The sequence below is a fragment of the Zingiber officinale genome, chromosome 7B (genome assembly GCF_018446385.1).
Source record: "Zingiber officinale cultivar Zhangliang chromosome 7B, Zo_v1.1, whole genome shotgun sequence".
Classification (NCBI taxonomy): Eukaryota; Viridiplantae; Streptophyta; class Magnoliopsida; order Zingiberales; family Zingiberaceae; genus Zingiber; species Zingiber officinale.
In genome coordinates this window covers 12,210,302-12,228,812 of record NC_055999.1, presented here as the reverse complement: position 1 = coordinate 12,228,812, position 18,511 = coordinate 12,210,302, and the positions used below count along the sequence as shown (strand labels likewise).

General features: G+C 37.6%; 1 protein-coding gene across 1 annotated transcript; it reads right to left on the bottom strand.

The window, feature by feature from the left end:
• Positions 1 to 52: 52 nt before the first annotated feature.
• On the bottom strand, positions 53 to 15,428 carry LOC122005331 (corepressor interacting with RBPJ 1-like). The gene is made up of 5 exons (XM_042560339.1): positions 15,108 to 15,428; positions 4,877 to 4,978; positions 2,070 to 2,211; positions 1,903 to 1,949; positions 53 to 508 (listed from the first exon to the last, which is right to left on the bottom strand). Exons 1-5 carry the CDS (start codon positions 15,192 to 15,194, stop codon positions 269 to 271), a joined length of 618 nt encoding a protein of 205 aa, XP_042416273.1. The 5' UTR covers positions 15,195 to 15,428; the 3' UTR covers positions 53 to 268.
• Between the last annotated feature and the right edge of the window lie 3,083 nt (positions 15,429 to 18,511).

Here is an 18,511-nt window from a genome sequence, read left to right as displayed (position 1 = left end):
ATAATCTATATTTGACTCAAAAAATATAGATTCAAAATTTTGGCAGCCACAATTGTAATTAATTCGACAATATGAAAATTACTGGAATTAATGTTAAAGCACAGAAAGATTGCAATATGTTTTCCTAGTAGCATCCCAAATGATATCACAATTTCTGAATCTAGAGATACAAAGCTGACAACCAATTTCACATTCATCAGAAGGGAGACATCCACAAGGCACAAGCGTGAGGGAACCATTGATTCAAGGCACCAGGCGCCGGCAAGGTCTATCTCTTTGCAACTGTAACTCCGAAGAACTTGGAGAGTCGTACTGGCCCGTCACTCTCCTCACTGTCGCTGCAGCTGCTGCTCGAGTGTTTTGCCCTTGATCTATGCTTCCTTTTCTTCTTTGATCTCTTAGATCTAGATCTCCTTGATTCTCGAACATCATTGCTGTCGTAATCATCATCACTGCTCGATGATTCAGAGGGCGAACCAGAGGAGCTTGACTCAGATGATCTCTTGTGCTATTAAGAACCAAGATTACATTCAAAAGAAAGATAAGGTCGGATGCACTTGTTGATCAGTATGATGAATTTTATGCAAAGTAACATCAAACATGGTGCTGACACATGAGAAGAGAATATTAATCTATGAACAGATTTGGACATAACAAGTGGAAAAAAATGTGGTTTACAATTATATAAAGCCTTTGCGAGAATCAAAGACCAGACTACCACAAACATTCTTCTTTTCTTTTTCTTATACTACAAATTCCAGAAAAAGATGACAAAAGAAATAACATAATGAGAAAAGAGAAAAGACTACCAAACAAGTAAAGAGTTGCTATGTTCTGGCAATCAAATTTGCAATGGAAACAAAAGGGCATCACAAGCTGTTACTAGGGTTCTTAAATTGTGTTTAGTTCAATTGGACAGCTACATAAGACATCGATCAATGATGGAAATATAACAATACGAATGATATTATACAGAATGGTGTTATTTCTTTTTCTTACTAGTGAGGATTCAACCCCCCTAGTGCAACAAACCACTAGTCACGTAAATCATATAATTCCTGACCCCCAGAGCAATCAAGCATTGAGGCTACCTTCACCAAACATTTAATATTTTAAGTTATTTTCAAGCTTTTGCAACTAATTTATTCAAGTACTTCAAGAATAATTACATGCATAAATATAATAATAGGTTATTTGGTAAAAGGGTAGGAAGAGGTTTCCACTTGAAGCTTCCAATATCTGATTGTATGTGTGATATTTGCATACTATATTTCCAAATATTGCTGGTCTTTACTTGCTTAATCTGAAGCAGAGGCCCTCCCTGACAAGTGGTAGGCCTGGTACAATGAGGAAAACACCCTTTGTACATAACACATGACAGCTTGCTTGAACCCATCTAGTTTCTTGGTGATAAGACTAGTACAAGGAAAGATAGTTTCTCTAGCTACACATCTCGTGATTTACAAATTTGAAGAAAACCTCATCACAGTTTTCCAATTTATATTCCTCAAAAAAAATGTTGAAAATTAAATGAAACGATATCATAATATAGTCACTATCAAGTCATGGTCATAAATCCCTACAAAATAATTTTCACAATTATGCAGCTACTACAACTCCCAGATATTTATCTTTGATGGGCATAAAATGGAGCTTCTTTTCTCTATGACAATAATAAGAACAATAAATACTTGGAGTGTGTTGCCTACAAATCCTTATAAGTTTGTGAATATTACATTCCCTTTCAAAAGTTTTCACAAGAAAAGAAATATAGTATCCTTGGGGACTATACCGTGTAAGCAAACTCTCAACAAATACATTACAAAATTCGAGGAAAAATTATGTAATAAGCAAAGTTACACTAGCACTTGAAAAGTGGCTTAGGTTGAGAATTCTGAATACCTTTCTCTTCTTGCTACTTCGTTTCTTTGACTCTTTACTCTTCCGGTCTGCATAAAGGCAACAAGGTAGTAGAGTTTAAAACCAAATCAAAGGCAGTTTGAGCAAAAAGCATAAGGTCTAAGATACTGGATTAATGAGAGATAAATGCAAGGATGACTTCTGTGTACCTTTTTTGTGATGTGATTTACTGGCAGAGTGGTTTCTTCCAAGGGCCAGCTTCCTAGCCCTTTCAGCATCTAACTGAGCTCTGTATTCTCTCATCATTCTATCCTTGTCAGCCTCAAGCTCATCTCTTTTGAGTTCATCCTCCTAAACCAAGAGCAATATATGTTGTACTTACGAGATGAATAATCGAGCAGATATTAATATTGTTGAGATGAAATGCTTAAAACACATACTACAACAAGATATCCTAGAGGCTTCATGACACAGGCAAGAGAAGCATTCTCGAAAGCAATAGCATATCAATCAAACATAAGGATGCAATACCTTTATCACCATGATTGGCTTTATTTTGCTTTAGGTACATCTATGCCAATGTACGAGCAAGGAATTGCTTCAGCTATAGTTAGTTAAAAATTTGAAATGCATGGCTAACAACCTTTGTGCATTTTCTATTTTCTATATAATTTTTAATAATTTTTCCAAAAAAAATCATTAAGTAAGATACAAAGGATACAACATATTTCTAACAATCTGCAAACATCTAAGGACTCTTCTTATCCTATTCCTGTACTAAAATATAAATTATAAGTTTTAGTTCCATGGCCCTTGGTTCACAATAGAAATCTTCTCTTTCAAGGGAAAATGGCATTGAGAACATCCCCTAACCTACTGCAGATTACATCTTCACTTGTGTTATTTTTCAGCCAATCACGTGGGATACTCTTAATCAATTCAATTTATGAAGTTCAGGCGAGATCAATATTTTACCTGTTACAGTTACTAAAAGCACTATCAAAAAATCACAATACCAAATACTAAATCAATAGAATCATCTACAGACAAGAAAAATAACCCTAACAATAATAAGAACTAAAGCACTTTATGAATGGTTAAAAAAACAAAATGATAGGACCTTTGGAGTATCTTAGTGGTTCATTATACAAAAAATTCCATGCGAGAATCAGAAAGATCAATGAGCAATTAGATCAAAACTTAGCCATTGTAGATTTCCTACAAATACCTGAATATAAGTGCCTTCAAATTACTAAAATTTAGATCATAGCTCCTCAGGGGGCAATCTCCAGTACAATAATTCATCCGTCATAATAAAATGAATTAACATGGGAAAAAATTACTGAAGTTTGTGAAACCCAAACAAAAGAAACATTTTAGATAATATATGATTATATGCCCCTCAAATGAATTTTATAAATGTTTTTAACCCTCAAGTAAGATTGAATTGTTAAATCATAAGAGAATTGGTAGACACTCGAGCTGAGCCACAACCTTCAGCCCGGATCGAACCTCATCCCATGGCCTAGCCTGAACCATCAAAAACAGTATAAATGCAACGTTATGGATTTCCAAGGAGTCAATCCAATAGGACTCTTCCCTCAAAACCTCTGCTGCTAAGGACAAGGAAGAATTCTTCAAGTTCACTGACTCCACGGACAAAAGGAAAGCTCCACTGCCAAGTATCAAGTTGTGTGGAATTCTTCTCAGGATCATCAGCAGCAGCTTGTTTGGAGCTGACTGATCGGGATCAGCCCCAGAGGAGCTCTTTCAATTGGAGGAGAATGAAAAGTTGAAGCATCATAATAAGAGGCCAGGAGAGAGGAAGATGTCAAGATGGAGATCAAGAGGTAAGGATGAACGGCTAAGGACCTAAGAGCCTCCCAGACAAACCACAAGGAAATAACCATGATTTCAAGGACTAATACTAGGAAGTCTTTTAATTGTCAGGGAACAAGCCAATTATGCCCTGAAGTCCATGGATGACCTAAAGTGGACTAAAAATTGTCAATGTTGACCATGCCGTGGACAAGTATAAGAGCTTCAGCTTCCCAAGGATGGTACTCCTTAAGTGCAGAAAGTCCACATTTAATCTTGGCAAAAACCTCCACCACCAGCAAGCTGTCTGGCAAGACCAAGAATTGAAATTTAACATCATAAGGATCCTGGAGCAATAAACTTCCAAAGGGAGAAGTTGTTAAATGATTCCATTGGCCTATCAAATCATCTCAAGGAGTTGATGGTCTAGTAAAAAGCTCGAAAAGCCAGGACAAAACATGTTAGCACTGTAGAAGGCCTGAATGGCCCTCAACAATTCTCTCGTGATTTTCGTTTGAGAACTATGTACACACTTCACATTAAAAATGAAAATTTTACCTTTATGGCATATCTGAATGTCTTGAGCATTATGTTGTCTTATTAGTTATGGTATACATATAGTTTTGAATTTCTTTTTTCTTTGTCAATAATACTTGGTAATTGAGAACTACTTCATATATTTTGGAGTGTCTTATAATTGAGAACTACTTCAAGAACACTGGATCAAATTACAAAAATAGTTGCGTGGATTTGCTCAAAAGGATTTGAGATGGATTTTCAATGGAATGCATATCGTTTACTGTGTAACAAAATTATCTTGGCATCCACTTATAGGCATTTTTGATGTGAATAAGTTGACAGCGAAATAGATTAGTTTGATATTTAAAACTAAAACTATTTGCTAAAGATGAAAGGTTGGTAGATTCATTAAATCATCAAAAGTATGGATTGTATTTAGCAATTATGGTCTAAAGTCACATAGATCAACTATGCGTTACATACACTGAAATCAACAATCAAGTGTTGGCGTGTAGTGGACAAAAGAGCCTGTAAAATTAACAAAATATTTTGGAACATGCTATCTAAGATTAATAAAAAACATGGCGTATAGAAAGAAACATAACATTAAGATAGATTCAAAATTTTAGGTTTGCTTTAATTGCTCAAATTGCAGTAACGAAGTCAAAAAATGCCTTACCTTCTGTTTTTTCTTGAATTCTTCCCATGTTACGGTGTGGGATGTTTTTAAGCTGGCCAAACGAGCAGCATGCCACTCTGGTGAATGAAATGAACCATCCGTCTGTGATGGTCCTCATTAGTAATAATCCTTTTGATTGAAATACATGACAAAACTCATGTTATTTTGAAGAACATCACAAACTATTATATGAAAGAAGATAATACAATAAATAACCACATTACTAGAAAGAATTAAGAGATATTGCCAATCAATTCAGTTGTTTAACAAAGCTATAATCAAGAAAGTGGCTAGTAGTTCATCAATATATGTACAATTTTCTTTGCCCAGGAAAACCTAGTATTTCACCAGCGGAAAAAAAAAGTACAGAAGCATAAAATAATTTTAAAAAAGAGTAAATAATTTCATGGGACAAAACAGAAAAAATGGTTTGAAAAAGTAAAAAGCCAAGACGCCAGCCTAAGATCTACGAGAGAAGAGAGTTTAATATGTTAACTCACTTCAATTTAGGGGTATGGTTATATCAGGAAACTAACCAGCAAATTAAAAATCAGAAAAAGTAATTATAGACCCTCTGTTTAACTAGTGTTGTGTCAAAATACATTCGAACTTGTGAAACATGTACAATTTACTCAGTAGCAATGAAGGGAAAATCATTAACTAAGTCCATATGTAAAAAAGAACACACTGCTATGATGTAGGTAAAGTATCAAGGATAGAGCTTGCCTAAACTTGGGCTAGGTGGCATCATAGTTGTCAAAGGCGAGGACTTCGCTCACTTAAGCACAAATCGACGTGAGACACAAGTCCTATGCTTCAGAGACCTCGGAAGCGCATGAGGTCTCTGAAGCACACACTTCATTGCGCTTTGCTTTAAAGTGCAAGGCGTTGCGCTTCAAAGAAGTCAACTCTCTCTTTTTTTTTTTTTTTTTTTTTTTTTTTAAGTTTGCCGGAGTGAATAAGTGTGATTTTCACTTACCCCTATTATTAAATTTTTTTAAAAAAAAGTGAAGGGCTTAAGCCCTTTGGCCCTCTCCCTCCCGTCCGCCTCCCGCCTACCTGGCTGTCACAACTCATCCGCCTTGCCACATCTTCTGTCGTTTTCCTTGTTGGTGCAATATCTCTAGGTCAAGGTTAACCTGGTTGACTAAGCTTGAGTTGGCTCAATCTTGAGTCTTGATGTTTGGGTTTCGATGTTTGACAATACATGGAGATTGCAGGTGCAATCGTCCGGTTGGATAGATTGTTGGTGCAATTCCCCTCTGGTCAAGGTTAATCAGTTAGATATGAAGAAGAGTTAAGTAGGTCAAAAGTTTGACCGGATACTTGACTGGGAAAGTTACTAACTGGAGGTTAGGCAAGGGAAAGTCCTAGTGAGTGAAGCCAGGCAGTTGGAAAATCCTGATGAGTGAAGCCAAGTGAAAGACCTAGTGAGTGAAACTAGGCAGGTAAAGTCCCGATGAGTGAAGCCGGGCAATTGGGAAATCCTGGTGAGTAAAGCAAGGTGAAAGACCTAGTAAGTGAAGCTAGGCAGGTAAAGTCCCGGTGAGTGAAGCCGGATAGTGGGAAAATCCTAGTGAGTGAAACCAAGTGAAAAACCCTAGTGAGTGAAGCTAGGTGAAAAACCCTAGTGAGTAAAGGTAGGTGAAAGTCCTGGTGAGTGAAGCCAGGCAGATGGAAAACCCTAGTGAGTGAAGTTAGGCAGAAAGAAAGACCTGATGAGTAAAACTAGGCGCATGGAGATCCAAGTGGGTCAAGGTTGACCGGCCACCTGGTGTTGGGAAGCCCAAATAGGTCAAAGGATTGACCTATTTGGCACAAGGAAATTCAGATGGGTCAAGGTTGAACAGACATCTGGTGAAATTCCAAGTAAGTCATGAAGGACCGGACACTTGGCACGAGACGGTAAGTCCAAGTGGGTCAAGGTTGACTGGACACTTGGCACGAGGAGAAAAGTCCAAGTGGATCAAAGGGTTGACCGGACACGCGAAGAGGTCCCGACAGGTCAAGGTTGACCGAATGCTAGGCATGAGAAGTTCCAACATGTCACGGTTGATCGGATGTTGGAATTGGGGACCCTAAACTTGAGTTAAGCAAGTCAAAGGGAAGTCAATCGATCAACCGATCAATTGAAGGTGTGCTGCAAAGAAGGTTGGTCCAATCGATTGACCGATCGATTGGGAAATGAAATCGCGAGCACAGAATGTTCCCCAATCGATCAGCCGATCAATTGGGCTCCCCAATCGATTAAGGCAAGTTTTCTCGCGCAGACGCTGGAGCATAGAAGAAGGCTGAATCAATCAACCGATTGATTCATCCTCCTTGATCGATTGGGATGTGACCGTTGGGCAGGTAGCGAGCGATGGACGGCTGGGATAGCGCGGATCTAACGTGGCAATCAATTGAGAGCATGCCCAATTAATTGGGAGCCCTAGAAGCGCGAAGTATATAGCCGTTGGCGAGCTTCTTCTCCGGATCTCTTCCCCCGATTCACAGACGTTCTTCCTCGACACTCATCGCCAGTTCTTAGAAGCTCTTGGAAACAAGTGCATGTGCACTTCCGAGGTTCAAGAGACATCAACAAGCAACAAGTGAGCAAAAAGAAAGTTTTTATTTGTATTCGTGTATTTTTCTTCTTGTGTGTGTTGTATTTGTTGTGAGTGTTGTACGAGGTTTCTCCATCTCCGGTAGTTACCGAGAAGGAGGATTTTTCATAGTGAAGAGGGTGTCGTGTGGATCCTTGGATTAGTCACCTCTTCTTGAGGTGGATACTAAGTAACTCCTAGCGTTAACGTTATGAGTGTGCTTTGTGTATATTTCCGCTGCATGTCGTCATCAAGAAGCAAGCAATCGAAGCGCGACGAGCTATTCACCCTCCCTCTAGCTACAAATCGACCCTAACATTCCTCTCCTATTTGCTTCCTCAATATTGATAAAATTCTTATTTTCTATTAATTTTTTTTACTATTTTGTATTTTTTTTATTAATTGATTATTATTGATTTCAATTTTGATTATTATTGATTTAAGTTATCTTAATCCATGTTAATTTATTTTCTGTTTTGTATTTTTTTTTTTTGATTGATTTCATTTATCTTAACTATGTCAAATACAACCATCCCATCAACTCAAAATGATATTGTTTGGAATTATACAAAATGTTCAGATCCTAAAAATCCAAATATTGTCAGTTGTATTTTTTTGGTAAAATAACAAATGACAGGATTTATCGTCATAAGCGGCATTTAGTTGGAAGTAATAGAAATGTGAAAGCTGGTCCAAAATGTCCCGAGCATGTTTAAGAAGAAATTAAAGAGTTCATACAAACAAAAAGAGTAATTTGAAGAATTAAATGGATGATATTCCTCATTCTGATGATATTATTGATTTGGAAGATTCGGAATAATATAAAGATGATCTCCAAACTAAAGTAAAAGGAAAATGACCAATATCTTAGACATCCATCCTACAGTCTAAGGTAAAAAGTGTAAAAAAAAACTAAACCTATTAATCTTTATTTTATGAAAGATGTTATGAAATTATCAAACAAATACGTACAAAAAATAAAGGACAAAAATAAAAATAAGTTACAAGATATTGCAGTTGAGAATTTTTTTACATGGATGTATGATGTTAGAATTCCTTTCAATGTCATTAAATATGATTCTCGTATTGAAGCTATTGGGCAATTTGGGTCAGGGATGAAACCTCCATCATATCATAAAGTGAGGGTTAAGTATTTGAATGAGTTGGCAAATATAAACTCGCTTCTCAAATCCTACGAAGAAGATTATGCTAAGTTTGAGTGCACAATTATAGCAAATGAGTAAACGGATAATAAGGGTAGGACTCTTATAAATTTTTTGGTAAGTGGTCCTAAAGGAAACGTATTTGTTATTCTCACACAACTGACAAGATGTTTGAGTTACATTCTAAATTTGTATATCGCATTGGAGAAACGAATGTGGCTAAGGTTGAAACAGATAATGCAAGCTGCAATGTCAATGCAGGTAATATTTTAAATTTATGTTACTTTTAATTAAAAATTAGATCATATTTCTAACTTTTTGACTAAATTTACTTTGTTTTTTCATATCATCTTTTGGAAAACCAATTTCCATACTTGTATTGGACTCCCTATGCAATTCATTGTTTAGATTTATTGCTCAAGGGTATTCAAAATTCCTCATCTCAAAAAATTACATGAACGAACATTGATGGGTTATATTTACAACAAAGCACATGTATTGAGCATGATGAGGGAGTTTAGTAACATAGAGACATCATAAGAACTGCAAAGACAAGTTTCGTAACCACTTTTTTTTTACTTTAAAGTGGTTTCAACGTACAATAAGCAAATCTAAGAAAGTTGTTTATATATAAAAAGTAGACAAAGAGTCAATTTTCTAAAAAGGCGACTGGAAAGCAGATAATAGAAGTGATATTGATGCCTTCTTTTTGAAAAATATGATTTTTGTATTAAAAGTTGGACACCCATTAGTGAAAGAATTGTGGCCAATAAACAATAAAAAAAGATCTCCTATGGATTATATTCATGAGCCACTGGACAGAGCCAAAGAAGTTATCGCTACGTCATTTAACAATAATGAAGAGAAATATAGTAGTGCTTTTGAATTCATTGACAAAGGATAGAACGTTCAACTTTATCGACCTTCGCACACAGCCGGATATTTTTTGAATCAATAGTTTTTTTTACTTAAACCCTAACATAGAAAATGATATAGAAGTAATGGAGGGCTTGTACAAGTGCATATCTAGATTGGTGAGAGGTGAGGATTTACAAGATAAGAACACAAATCAATTGGAAAATACAATAAAGAAAGATTTTTTAGTCTTCCAATGGCTATCAGACTAGTTCAAAATCACTAGGTAAATCTGTAAAAAAATATATTGTGCAATATTAATATTAGATGGTAATAAAGTTAATCTTACATGTTTTTGTGTTTCAAGTTGATTAACGGTCTTCTTCATTTTAAGCTGGAGTTTTTTAATATATATAAAAATTTATATTATGGACTTAACTTCTTACTTTTAAATTTTTTGACAGATACATTCTAAGAAAAGAAATAGGTTGTCTCAACAACGATTGAATGATTTGGTATATATCAAGTACAATTGAGCTATGAGACGAAGATATGACATGCGAGATAAGATCAATCCTATTGCTTTGTCAGACATAGATGATAGTAATGAATAATTGTTCGAAAAATTAGATGGGATAAAGACGATGATAATGATTTTGTTTATGAAGGTGAAGATTTGCGTTGGAGTGATGTAGCACAAGGTCTGGGTTGGTGAAAGTGCGTATGACTTTTGATCTCAAAATGTATCTACTTCAAAAGGAGCATTATCATCTACTTTAGCAAAAAAAAGCAATCTTCAGCTTGAACTAGTTTTGTTGATGAAGAAGAGATCAACCTTGATGATAAAATTGAAAAAGAAGATACTGATAGATACAAATCAAGCAATGGAGCTGATAACCTAGATTTGGACAATGAAAATGATGATTATTTTGACATTTGATAATCTATCACAGTTTCAAAGACTTTTGATTTAGTTTTAGTCTTTTGAAAATATTGCATTTATTGTGTTTTTTCCGTAAAGCATGTGATTCGCTTTGCGCTTTAATCCACAAGACCCTTAAGCGTTTTTTTGCACCTTGCACTTTGACAACTATGGGTGACATCTAGCTAGTGGAGCTTGGCAGAGACCTAAAGTGGAGTGGAGTTGGGCACGACCCTATGGTTGGGCTAGATCCAATCTAAATGCTAGGTAAAAAGTAAGCACATAGCCTAGTTTATTTTTTCCATAAATTACCAAAAGTACCATGCTTTTAATTTTTAGAATATATATAATAAGGGTATTTTGCTCTTTTTTATCCTAATCATAGTTGCCAAAAGCGCGAAGCGCAAAAAAACGTGTCTTGGGGCTTAAAGTGCAAAGTGAAGCACAAAGCGAAGCGCACGCTTTACGGAAAAAACGCAATAAACACAATATTTTCAAAAGACTAAAAGTAAATCAAAAGTCTTTGAAACTGTGATAGATTATCAAATGTCAAAATAATCATCTTCATTGTCCAAATCTACGTTATCAACTCCATCATTTGATTTGTATCCATCAGTGTCTTCTTTTTCAGTTTCATCATCAAGGTTGATCTCTTCTTCATCTACAAAACTAGTTCAAGCTGAAGATTGCTTTTTTTTTGCTGAAGCAGATGATGATGCTCCTTTTGAAGTAGATGCATTTCAAGATCAAAAGTCATACGCACTTTCACTAACACAGACCTTGTGCTACATCACTCCAACGCAAATCTTCACCTTCATAGACAAAATCATTATCATCGTCTTTATCGCTGTCATCTAAATTTTCGAACAATTATTCATTACTATCATCTATGTCTGACAAAGCAATAGGATTGATCTTATCTCGCATGTCATATCTTCATCTCATAGCTCAATTGTACTTGATATATACCAAATTATTCAATCGCTGTTCAGACAACATATTTCTTTTCTTAGAATGTATCTGCCAAAAAATTTAAAAGTAAGAAGTTAAGTCCAAAATATAAATTTTAATATGTATTAAAAAACTCTAGCTTATATGTTCAAAAACACTCCAATTACATTCACAGCTTGAAGAAGAGCATGTGGTTCAAAATCTTCATTGCAAATGTTTTTAATTCAAGTGTTGATGCACCATAAGACCACCAATCAGCTTGAAATAAAAAAATATATAAGATTAACTTTATTACCATCCAATATTGAATAATATATTTTTTACGAATTTAAGATTTTGAAGTTCTTTGTCTGATAGCTATTAGAAAATAAAAAAGTCCTATTTTCTTGTATTTTTTCAATTGATTCATGATCTTATCTTGTAAATCCTCACCTCTCACCAATCTAGATATACACTTGTGCAAACCCTCCATCACTTCTGCATCATTTTCTATGTTAAGGTTTGAGTAAAAAAACTATGAATTCAAGAAATATCCGACTGCGTGCAAAGGCCGATAGAATTAAACGTTCCATCCTTTGTCAATGAATTCAAAAACGCTACTATATTTCTCTTTATTATTGTTAACTGACGTAGCGGTAACTTCTTTGGCTCAATTCATTGACTCATGAATATAACTCATAGGAGACTTTTGTTCACTGTCCACCAGCCGTAATTCTTTTACCAATGGGCCGCCAACTTTGAATGCAAAAATCATATTTTTCCAAAAAGAAAACATCAATATCGCTTCTACTGCACGCTTTCCAACCACCTCTTTAGAAAATAGACTATATGCCCACTTTTTAGATGTAAACATCTTTCTCATATTTGCTTGTTGTACTTGAAACCGCTTGAAAGTAAAAAAAAAGTGGTTGCGAAACGTGTCTTTATGATTCTCACCATGTCTTTCTGTCTAGTAAATTCCCTCATCAAGCTCCATACTTCTGGTCTATTGTAAATATAATCATTCACCATTAACTCTCATTCATGTAATTTTCTAAGATGATGAATTTTGAATATATCCTCGAGTAAAAAATCTAAACAATGAGCTGCACAAGAATTAGTGTAAGTGTGGAAATCAATTTTTCAAAAGATGACTTTAAAAAACAAAGTAAATTTGGTAAAAAAATTAGAAATATGATCCAATTCTTAATTGAAAGTAACATAAATTTAAAATATTACCTACACTCACATTGAAACTTGCATTATCTGAACCACATTCTTTTCTCCAATATGATACACAAATTTAGAAAGTAACTCAAAGTGAGAATAGCCTGAAGCATCAACTGATTCAACAAATATGATTCCTTTAGGACCATTTACCAAAAAATTTACAAGAGTACTATCCTTTTTATCCGTCCACCCATCTGTCATAATTGTGCACCCAAACTTAGCATGATTTTCTACGTGGAATTTGAGAAGCGGGTTCGTATTTGTCAACTCCTTCAAATACTTAACCCTCACTTCATGATATGATGAAGATTTCATCCCCGATCCAAATTGCCCAATAGCTTCAATACAAAGCTCAAAAGAATCACATTTAAGGACATTGAAAAGAATTCCGACATCATACATCCATGTAGCAGATTTCTCAACCGCAATATCTTTTAACTTCTTTTTATTTTCATCAAATTATCCTTTATTTTTTGCACATCTTTGTTTGACAATTTCATCAACATCTTTCATAAAATAAACATTAATAGGTCTAGTTTTTTTACACTTCTTACCTTGGACCATAGAATGAATGTTTGGACAGAATATTAGTTGTTTCCCTTTCACTTTAGTTTGAAAATCATCTTCATATTCTTCCAAATCTTCCAAATCAACAATATCATTAGAATGAGGAATATCATCCATTTGATTCTTCAAATCTCTTTTTTCCACATGAACTCACTAATTTTTTCTTTAACATGCTTGGGATATTTCAGACAAACATTCACATTTCTATTTTCCCCAATTAAATGTAGCATGTGTCGATAAATCCCGCCATTTGTTATTTTACCCCAAAAAAATACAACTGGCAATAGTTGAATTTTTAGGATACAAACATGTTGTATAATTCCAAGCAATATCCTATAATTGTTGTATTTGACATGGTTGAAACAATTGAAATCAATAATAATCAATTAATAAATAACAAAATACAAAAAAGTAAAAATAATAATAGAAAATAAATTCAATAGATTAAGACAACTCAAATCAATAATAATCACATAAATCAATCAATAAATATAAAAGAAATACAAAACAGTAACAGATAATAAGATTCTTACCAATATTGAGGAAGCAAATAGTAGAGGAAAACGACAAAAGATGCGGTGGCGGCCAGGAGGATGGGCAGCGGGGCCAAGCAGACAGAAGGTGGTGAGAAGAGATTGGGAGGTAGAAGGCCAGAGGTTCACCTTGGCGTCACCAACCAAGCAGCCGAGAGGCAGAGGGCTAGAGGCAAGAGAAGATGGGTTTAGGGCTTTAAGCCTTTCACCTTGGCGGCAGCCAAGTAGACGGGGGGTGGCGAAAGGCGGACGGGAGGCAGAGGTAAGAGGTGAGAGAAGATGGGTTTAGGGCTTTAAGCCTTTTACCTTGGCCATGGCGGCAACGGGAGGCAGCGAGAGGCGGACGGGAGGCAGAGGTAAGACTCAAGAGAATATCGATCGGGTTTAGGGCTTTTAAGCCTTTCACCTTTTTTTTAATTCAATAACTCTACCAAACTTTAAAAAAATGACTTCTCTGAAGTGCAAAAGTGCACGCCTCGCGCTTTAACGCGAAGTGTGATGAAGCACGCACTTTAGAGACTTCATGCACTCCCAGCGTAGGCCTTGCGCCTCACATCGCTTTGTGCTTAAGCAAGCAAAGCACTCGCTTTTGACAAGTATGATCCTAATGATTAAAAAACATTTAAAAATTGGAAATTTTAAAAGAATCCTACAATCTTATATAAATACCATCTCCCTCTGCCATTCGACCATCAAATCATCATCTCTTCCTCCTCATTATCTCATATTCCTAGCATATCTTCCTCATTTTCAGTATCTATCCTCAGCTATCTCACAAATTCATAATTTCTTATTACAATATTTTGCTATTCAGTTTGGAAAGTTAGACTCACCATCACCGATAAGGACATTGACATATAGTGTGTGACATGAGGCCCATGAATGATTGTGGTGGTTATAACGTGGCTTGATATTGTGATCCTCAAATATCAACCACCATAAATACGCCTCTTAAAATTTCCCCAATTCTAACCAATCTGGCATTGGGCCCGTGGTGGTAGTGGGTGGTGGGGATAGCTTCCCACATCTTTCTGGTTCTGAGTCTGACTCCCATTGCCAACCTAATTTTAAGACTAAAAAAAGACTAATTGCAACATCAAGAGAGCCGTACAATCTCATTGATATTCCCCTTAGATAAAACTTTTGCCGAAGTAAGAATGCTAAACACAATTAAAATAACTCAGTGATTGTCTAGATCAACTAATAAGGTACATAAAGCAAGATTGAACTTCCTAGAAGGAATGGAAGCTTAAGCTGCACAAATTCAAGGGAATAAAAGGGGAAAAAAATACACGTAACAAGAAATTCAGAAAGTTCTTATAAAATACATGTATATATATAAGCAAACCCCATCACAAACCTAAAGATAACAATTTCATAGCAAAGTCATTTTTGACCAGCAGATAAAACATGAAATCAGAAGCAATGGTATGAAAGGGTACAAACCATTCCGTCCTCGACCTCCTCCGGCCCAGCAGAGGACGAACCTAGCCTCGACCTCTGCATCGCCTTGTAAGCCTGATTCTTACCCATTTTGGAACTCTAAACACCCCTGGATCGAGAGGAAATCCAGAAAAACGGCTCGAACAGACGGTGAGGACTTGAAGAAGATAGACTTCCCGTTTGGAAATTCCGGATTCCTTTGGGCAGATCTCCAAAACAAACCCTTGGTAACCCCAAGGAAGAGACGGGCGTAAAAAGGTCTCTGGAGACCACGAAACGATCGAGCGAAGCACCAAATCGAGAATCAAAAGATTGAGCCCGGCGGAGATAAAAATAAATAAATATTAAATAAATAATGGGCATTGTCAAGAGCCAATCATATCAAGACAGGAAACAGGAAACAGCATTCTCCCCGAAACCGCTTCGACCATCGGCTCATCGCGATGTTCTTTGCGTCGTTAAAGATTTGCAGTGCGGTCACAGCGAGTGTTGTGCGTCTGGATAAATGCAGGAGATCCCTTATACACAATCGACGGCTGATAACAAAGGATAGAGTGGAAGGCGAACTGGGGTAAATTGAGGGACGATCGAGATGGTGCTGATATCCATAGGCGAAAAAAATTGGAAAAAAATTTCGACATTTACGTTGCCCGCCATTTTTAGAGTTCACACTTTACATGAAGCCCCTCATTTGATAATTAGATGATTCTATCTGAAAGTGGGAAGGTGGAAAATTGAGATATGACAATTTCGTTGACTGACTGAAGATATATATATATATATATATATATATATATATATATATATATATATTAGCCTGGACAACACGTGGGTGCCTCATTACTACTCCACACACACTAAGACACCCAATATAGGTGATCCTGTCTGAAAGCGGGAAGGTGGAAAATTAGAGATGTGGCGACTTCATTGACCGACTAAAGACCTCGCTCCGCTCTGCAAAACAAGTAACGTTAGTGCCGAGCCAGGGAAGGGATCTCCGGCATTGGTCCTCCGACGCTCAAGTCAGTCACCGGAATATGAAGAAAAGTGGAGCAACTGTAGAACTATGAACAAACAGTAGATAACACATTCCTCCGCTAGTGATGGACCCCCTTTTATATAGAGTCCTAGTGGGCGATGTACACACTTCTTGAGATATGAGCACGCTCTACAATATATCATATGAAAGGACCTGTCAGGAAAGTACATCTGACAACATACCTTAGCAAGACATGCATATCCCTGACGAAACAATAGAAGCTATCGCCGTACGATTCGCCTGTCCACCATGCCTCATGTCAGCAGCACTACCTCCCAAAAGGATATTGAGAGATACTGCAATGGACTCATTGCTTGGTCGAGCAGGGTAGCCGCTCGACCGCTCCATCCAAGGCAGGTCTTGCTGCTTGGCCAAGCGGGGTAGCCGCTCAGCCGGGAGCCCTCCGCTCTGGCGACCTCAGTTGCTCTTTCGTGCGATGACTATGTAGTAACATGTCCTTCCTCGTTCAGACCAGCTATCCGATCTCCCTCGGTATCTTGCTACTTTGTATTGAGCGTGGGTTGTCTTACGTATCATCCCGAGCTGGACTGGAGGTTTGCTAGGGCATGTCTCCCACCGGTCAGGCCCTGACTACCTGACCGACCATTGCAATTGTCCTCCATCCGACCCTTTGATACTCCGGGGCGTTAACCATCTTGACTTTGACCTCCACCTTGGCAATTGACCCCGTGCCAGGTGGGCCTCCCTCTATAGTCGCATCACAAGCCTCTCTCTCAAGTCTAGTCGAAGAAGGCTGCAAATTCGACTGACTGGACAAGTGGCGTTTCTAGTGTCTTACGCAACCGATCGAACCCTACATGTGCTCCCCAGTTTTTTATCGACACAAGCATAATCACCAATCGGCTGTGTTTCATTGATTCGGGTTCGTAGTTGTCGCTCGGATCATGCCTCTCCCAGTAGATGATGCATCGGGGTGTTCGGAAAAGTGCAAAATCCATTATTTGCGCCCAGTCATGACGTTGAGCAACAACACTTGGTGAATATTCTCCTTTCCTAGCGCCTCCTCGGTTGAACGTTCTGACGTCATCTAGATTTCTTGAAGACCATGCAAATATTCGATCATTATGGCCGAGCACGTGGCCATATCTTTTAATTAAGCCTCATTAATAACCTCCCGGTGATTGAGGATCACATGTCCTCCTTTCTGCCGCCACACGTTTGACGTGACAGACGGATATCCACTAGGGACGCGACAGGCGCCTTTTCGAATTCAATGGCCAGAGCTTCTCCTAGTTTTTCACAACCCTAGATCGGACGGCTCAGGATGATCGGTCACGAGGCTTTATAAACCCCTCGTGCGTCGCCGTCTTCTTCTTCCCTCATGCCTTCGTCTTCGAGCTCTCTCCATGATGCCTTGCTGCTTCTTCTTCTTCGGCGATCTTTCTTGTAAGCCCCTTCATTTTTTCAGTTTAATCCGTTCGTTGTTCTTCCCCAATCTTTTTTTCAATGGTCAGCTCCTCGCAGCCTCCTGTCCCTATCTCTGGGTTCTGATATACTTCCACTGAGTCCAGGTTTTACGGAGACGATATTAAAAGCTTGAAATACATCTATGAGTTCTCATATGACCATGAAATTATCATTCCTTTCGGGTACGATCGCCTGTATGCACCTCCACCGAGGTTTTTGTATTTCTTTAAGGACCAGTTTATCACCAGTCTGCAATTCCCTATCCATCTTTTCTTTTCTGCGGTCTGTAAATATTTTCATATTTCTCGTAATCAATTAGCATCGAACTCCTTTCGACTGCTGTGTGGGGTCATCGTCCTGTTCTGCCTTCACAACATTCATTTGACTCCTCGACTCTTCCATTATTTTTATTATCCTAAGTTATCCGAATTGGGGTTAGTCTTTTTCGATAAAATGTCATCCTCCAATAAGCATTGGAGAGACAATTACTTCTTTGTTCGTTTCCCCGAGTGGCCAGACTTTTCGACTAGCTGACAATTAGAAGTAATGAATCCACCCTCGCTCGGGAAGTACAAAGGCTGATCGGACTATCTCCAAGCAGCCTCAAGCTTGGTCTGTCAGAAATACCACATCCATAAGTTGCTACTGGAGGGAGTCCTCTACGTGTTTGGCCCGAGTCTGATCCACACAAGGCTTTCGTCCAGCCTAGGTATGCTTTTTTTTTTCCCAATCTTTGAATCTAACTGATTTTTCCTTCTCTGTTGTAGCTCAAATCATGTTGCGAACACATCTGGCTGGCAAGTGCAAGCTCGCGGATGCAGAGATCAATGCTGCGGGTGTGGCCAAGCTAGAAAGTCACGGACTGCAGCCGGTCGACTCCCACGAGGATCCGCTCAATGAAGAAGAGGAAACGCAAGCGTTGGGGAACGAAGTTGGGAGA

Bases quoted from the DNA above. Each gene is read 5' to 3' on its own strand.
- LOC122005331 (XM_042560339.1), bottom strand. From the start codon at position 15,194: ATGGGTAAGAATCAGGCTTACAAGGCGATGCAGAGGTCGAGGCTAGGT. The intron at 4,979-15,107 runs GTTTGTACCCTT...GGACCATCACAG, and splicing joins AGGAGGTCGAGGACGGAATG to ACGGATGGTTCATTTCATTC. The intron at 509-1,902 runs GTATTCAGAATT...GGTTCTTAATAG, and splicing joins GAAGTAGCAAGAAGAGAAAG to CACAAGAGATCATCTGAGTC.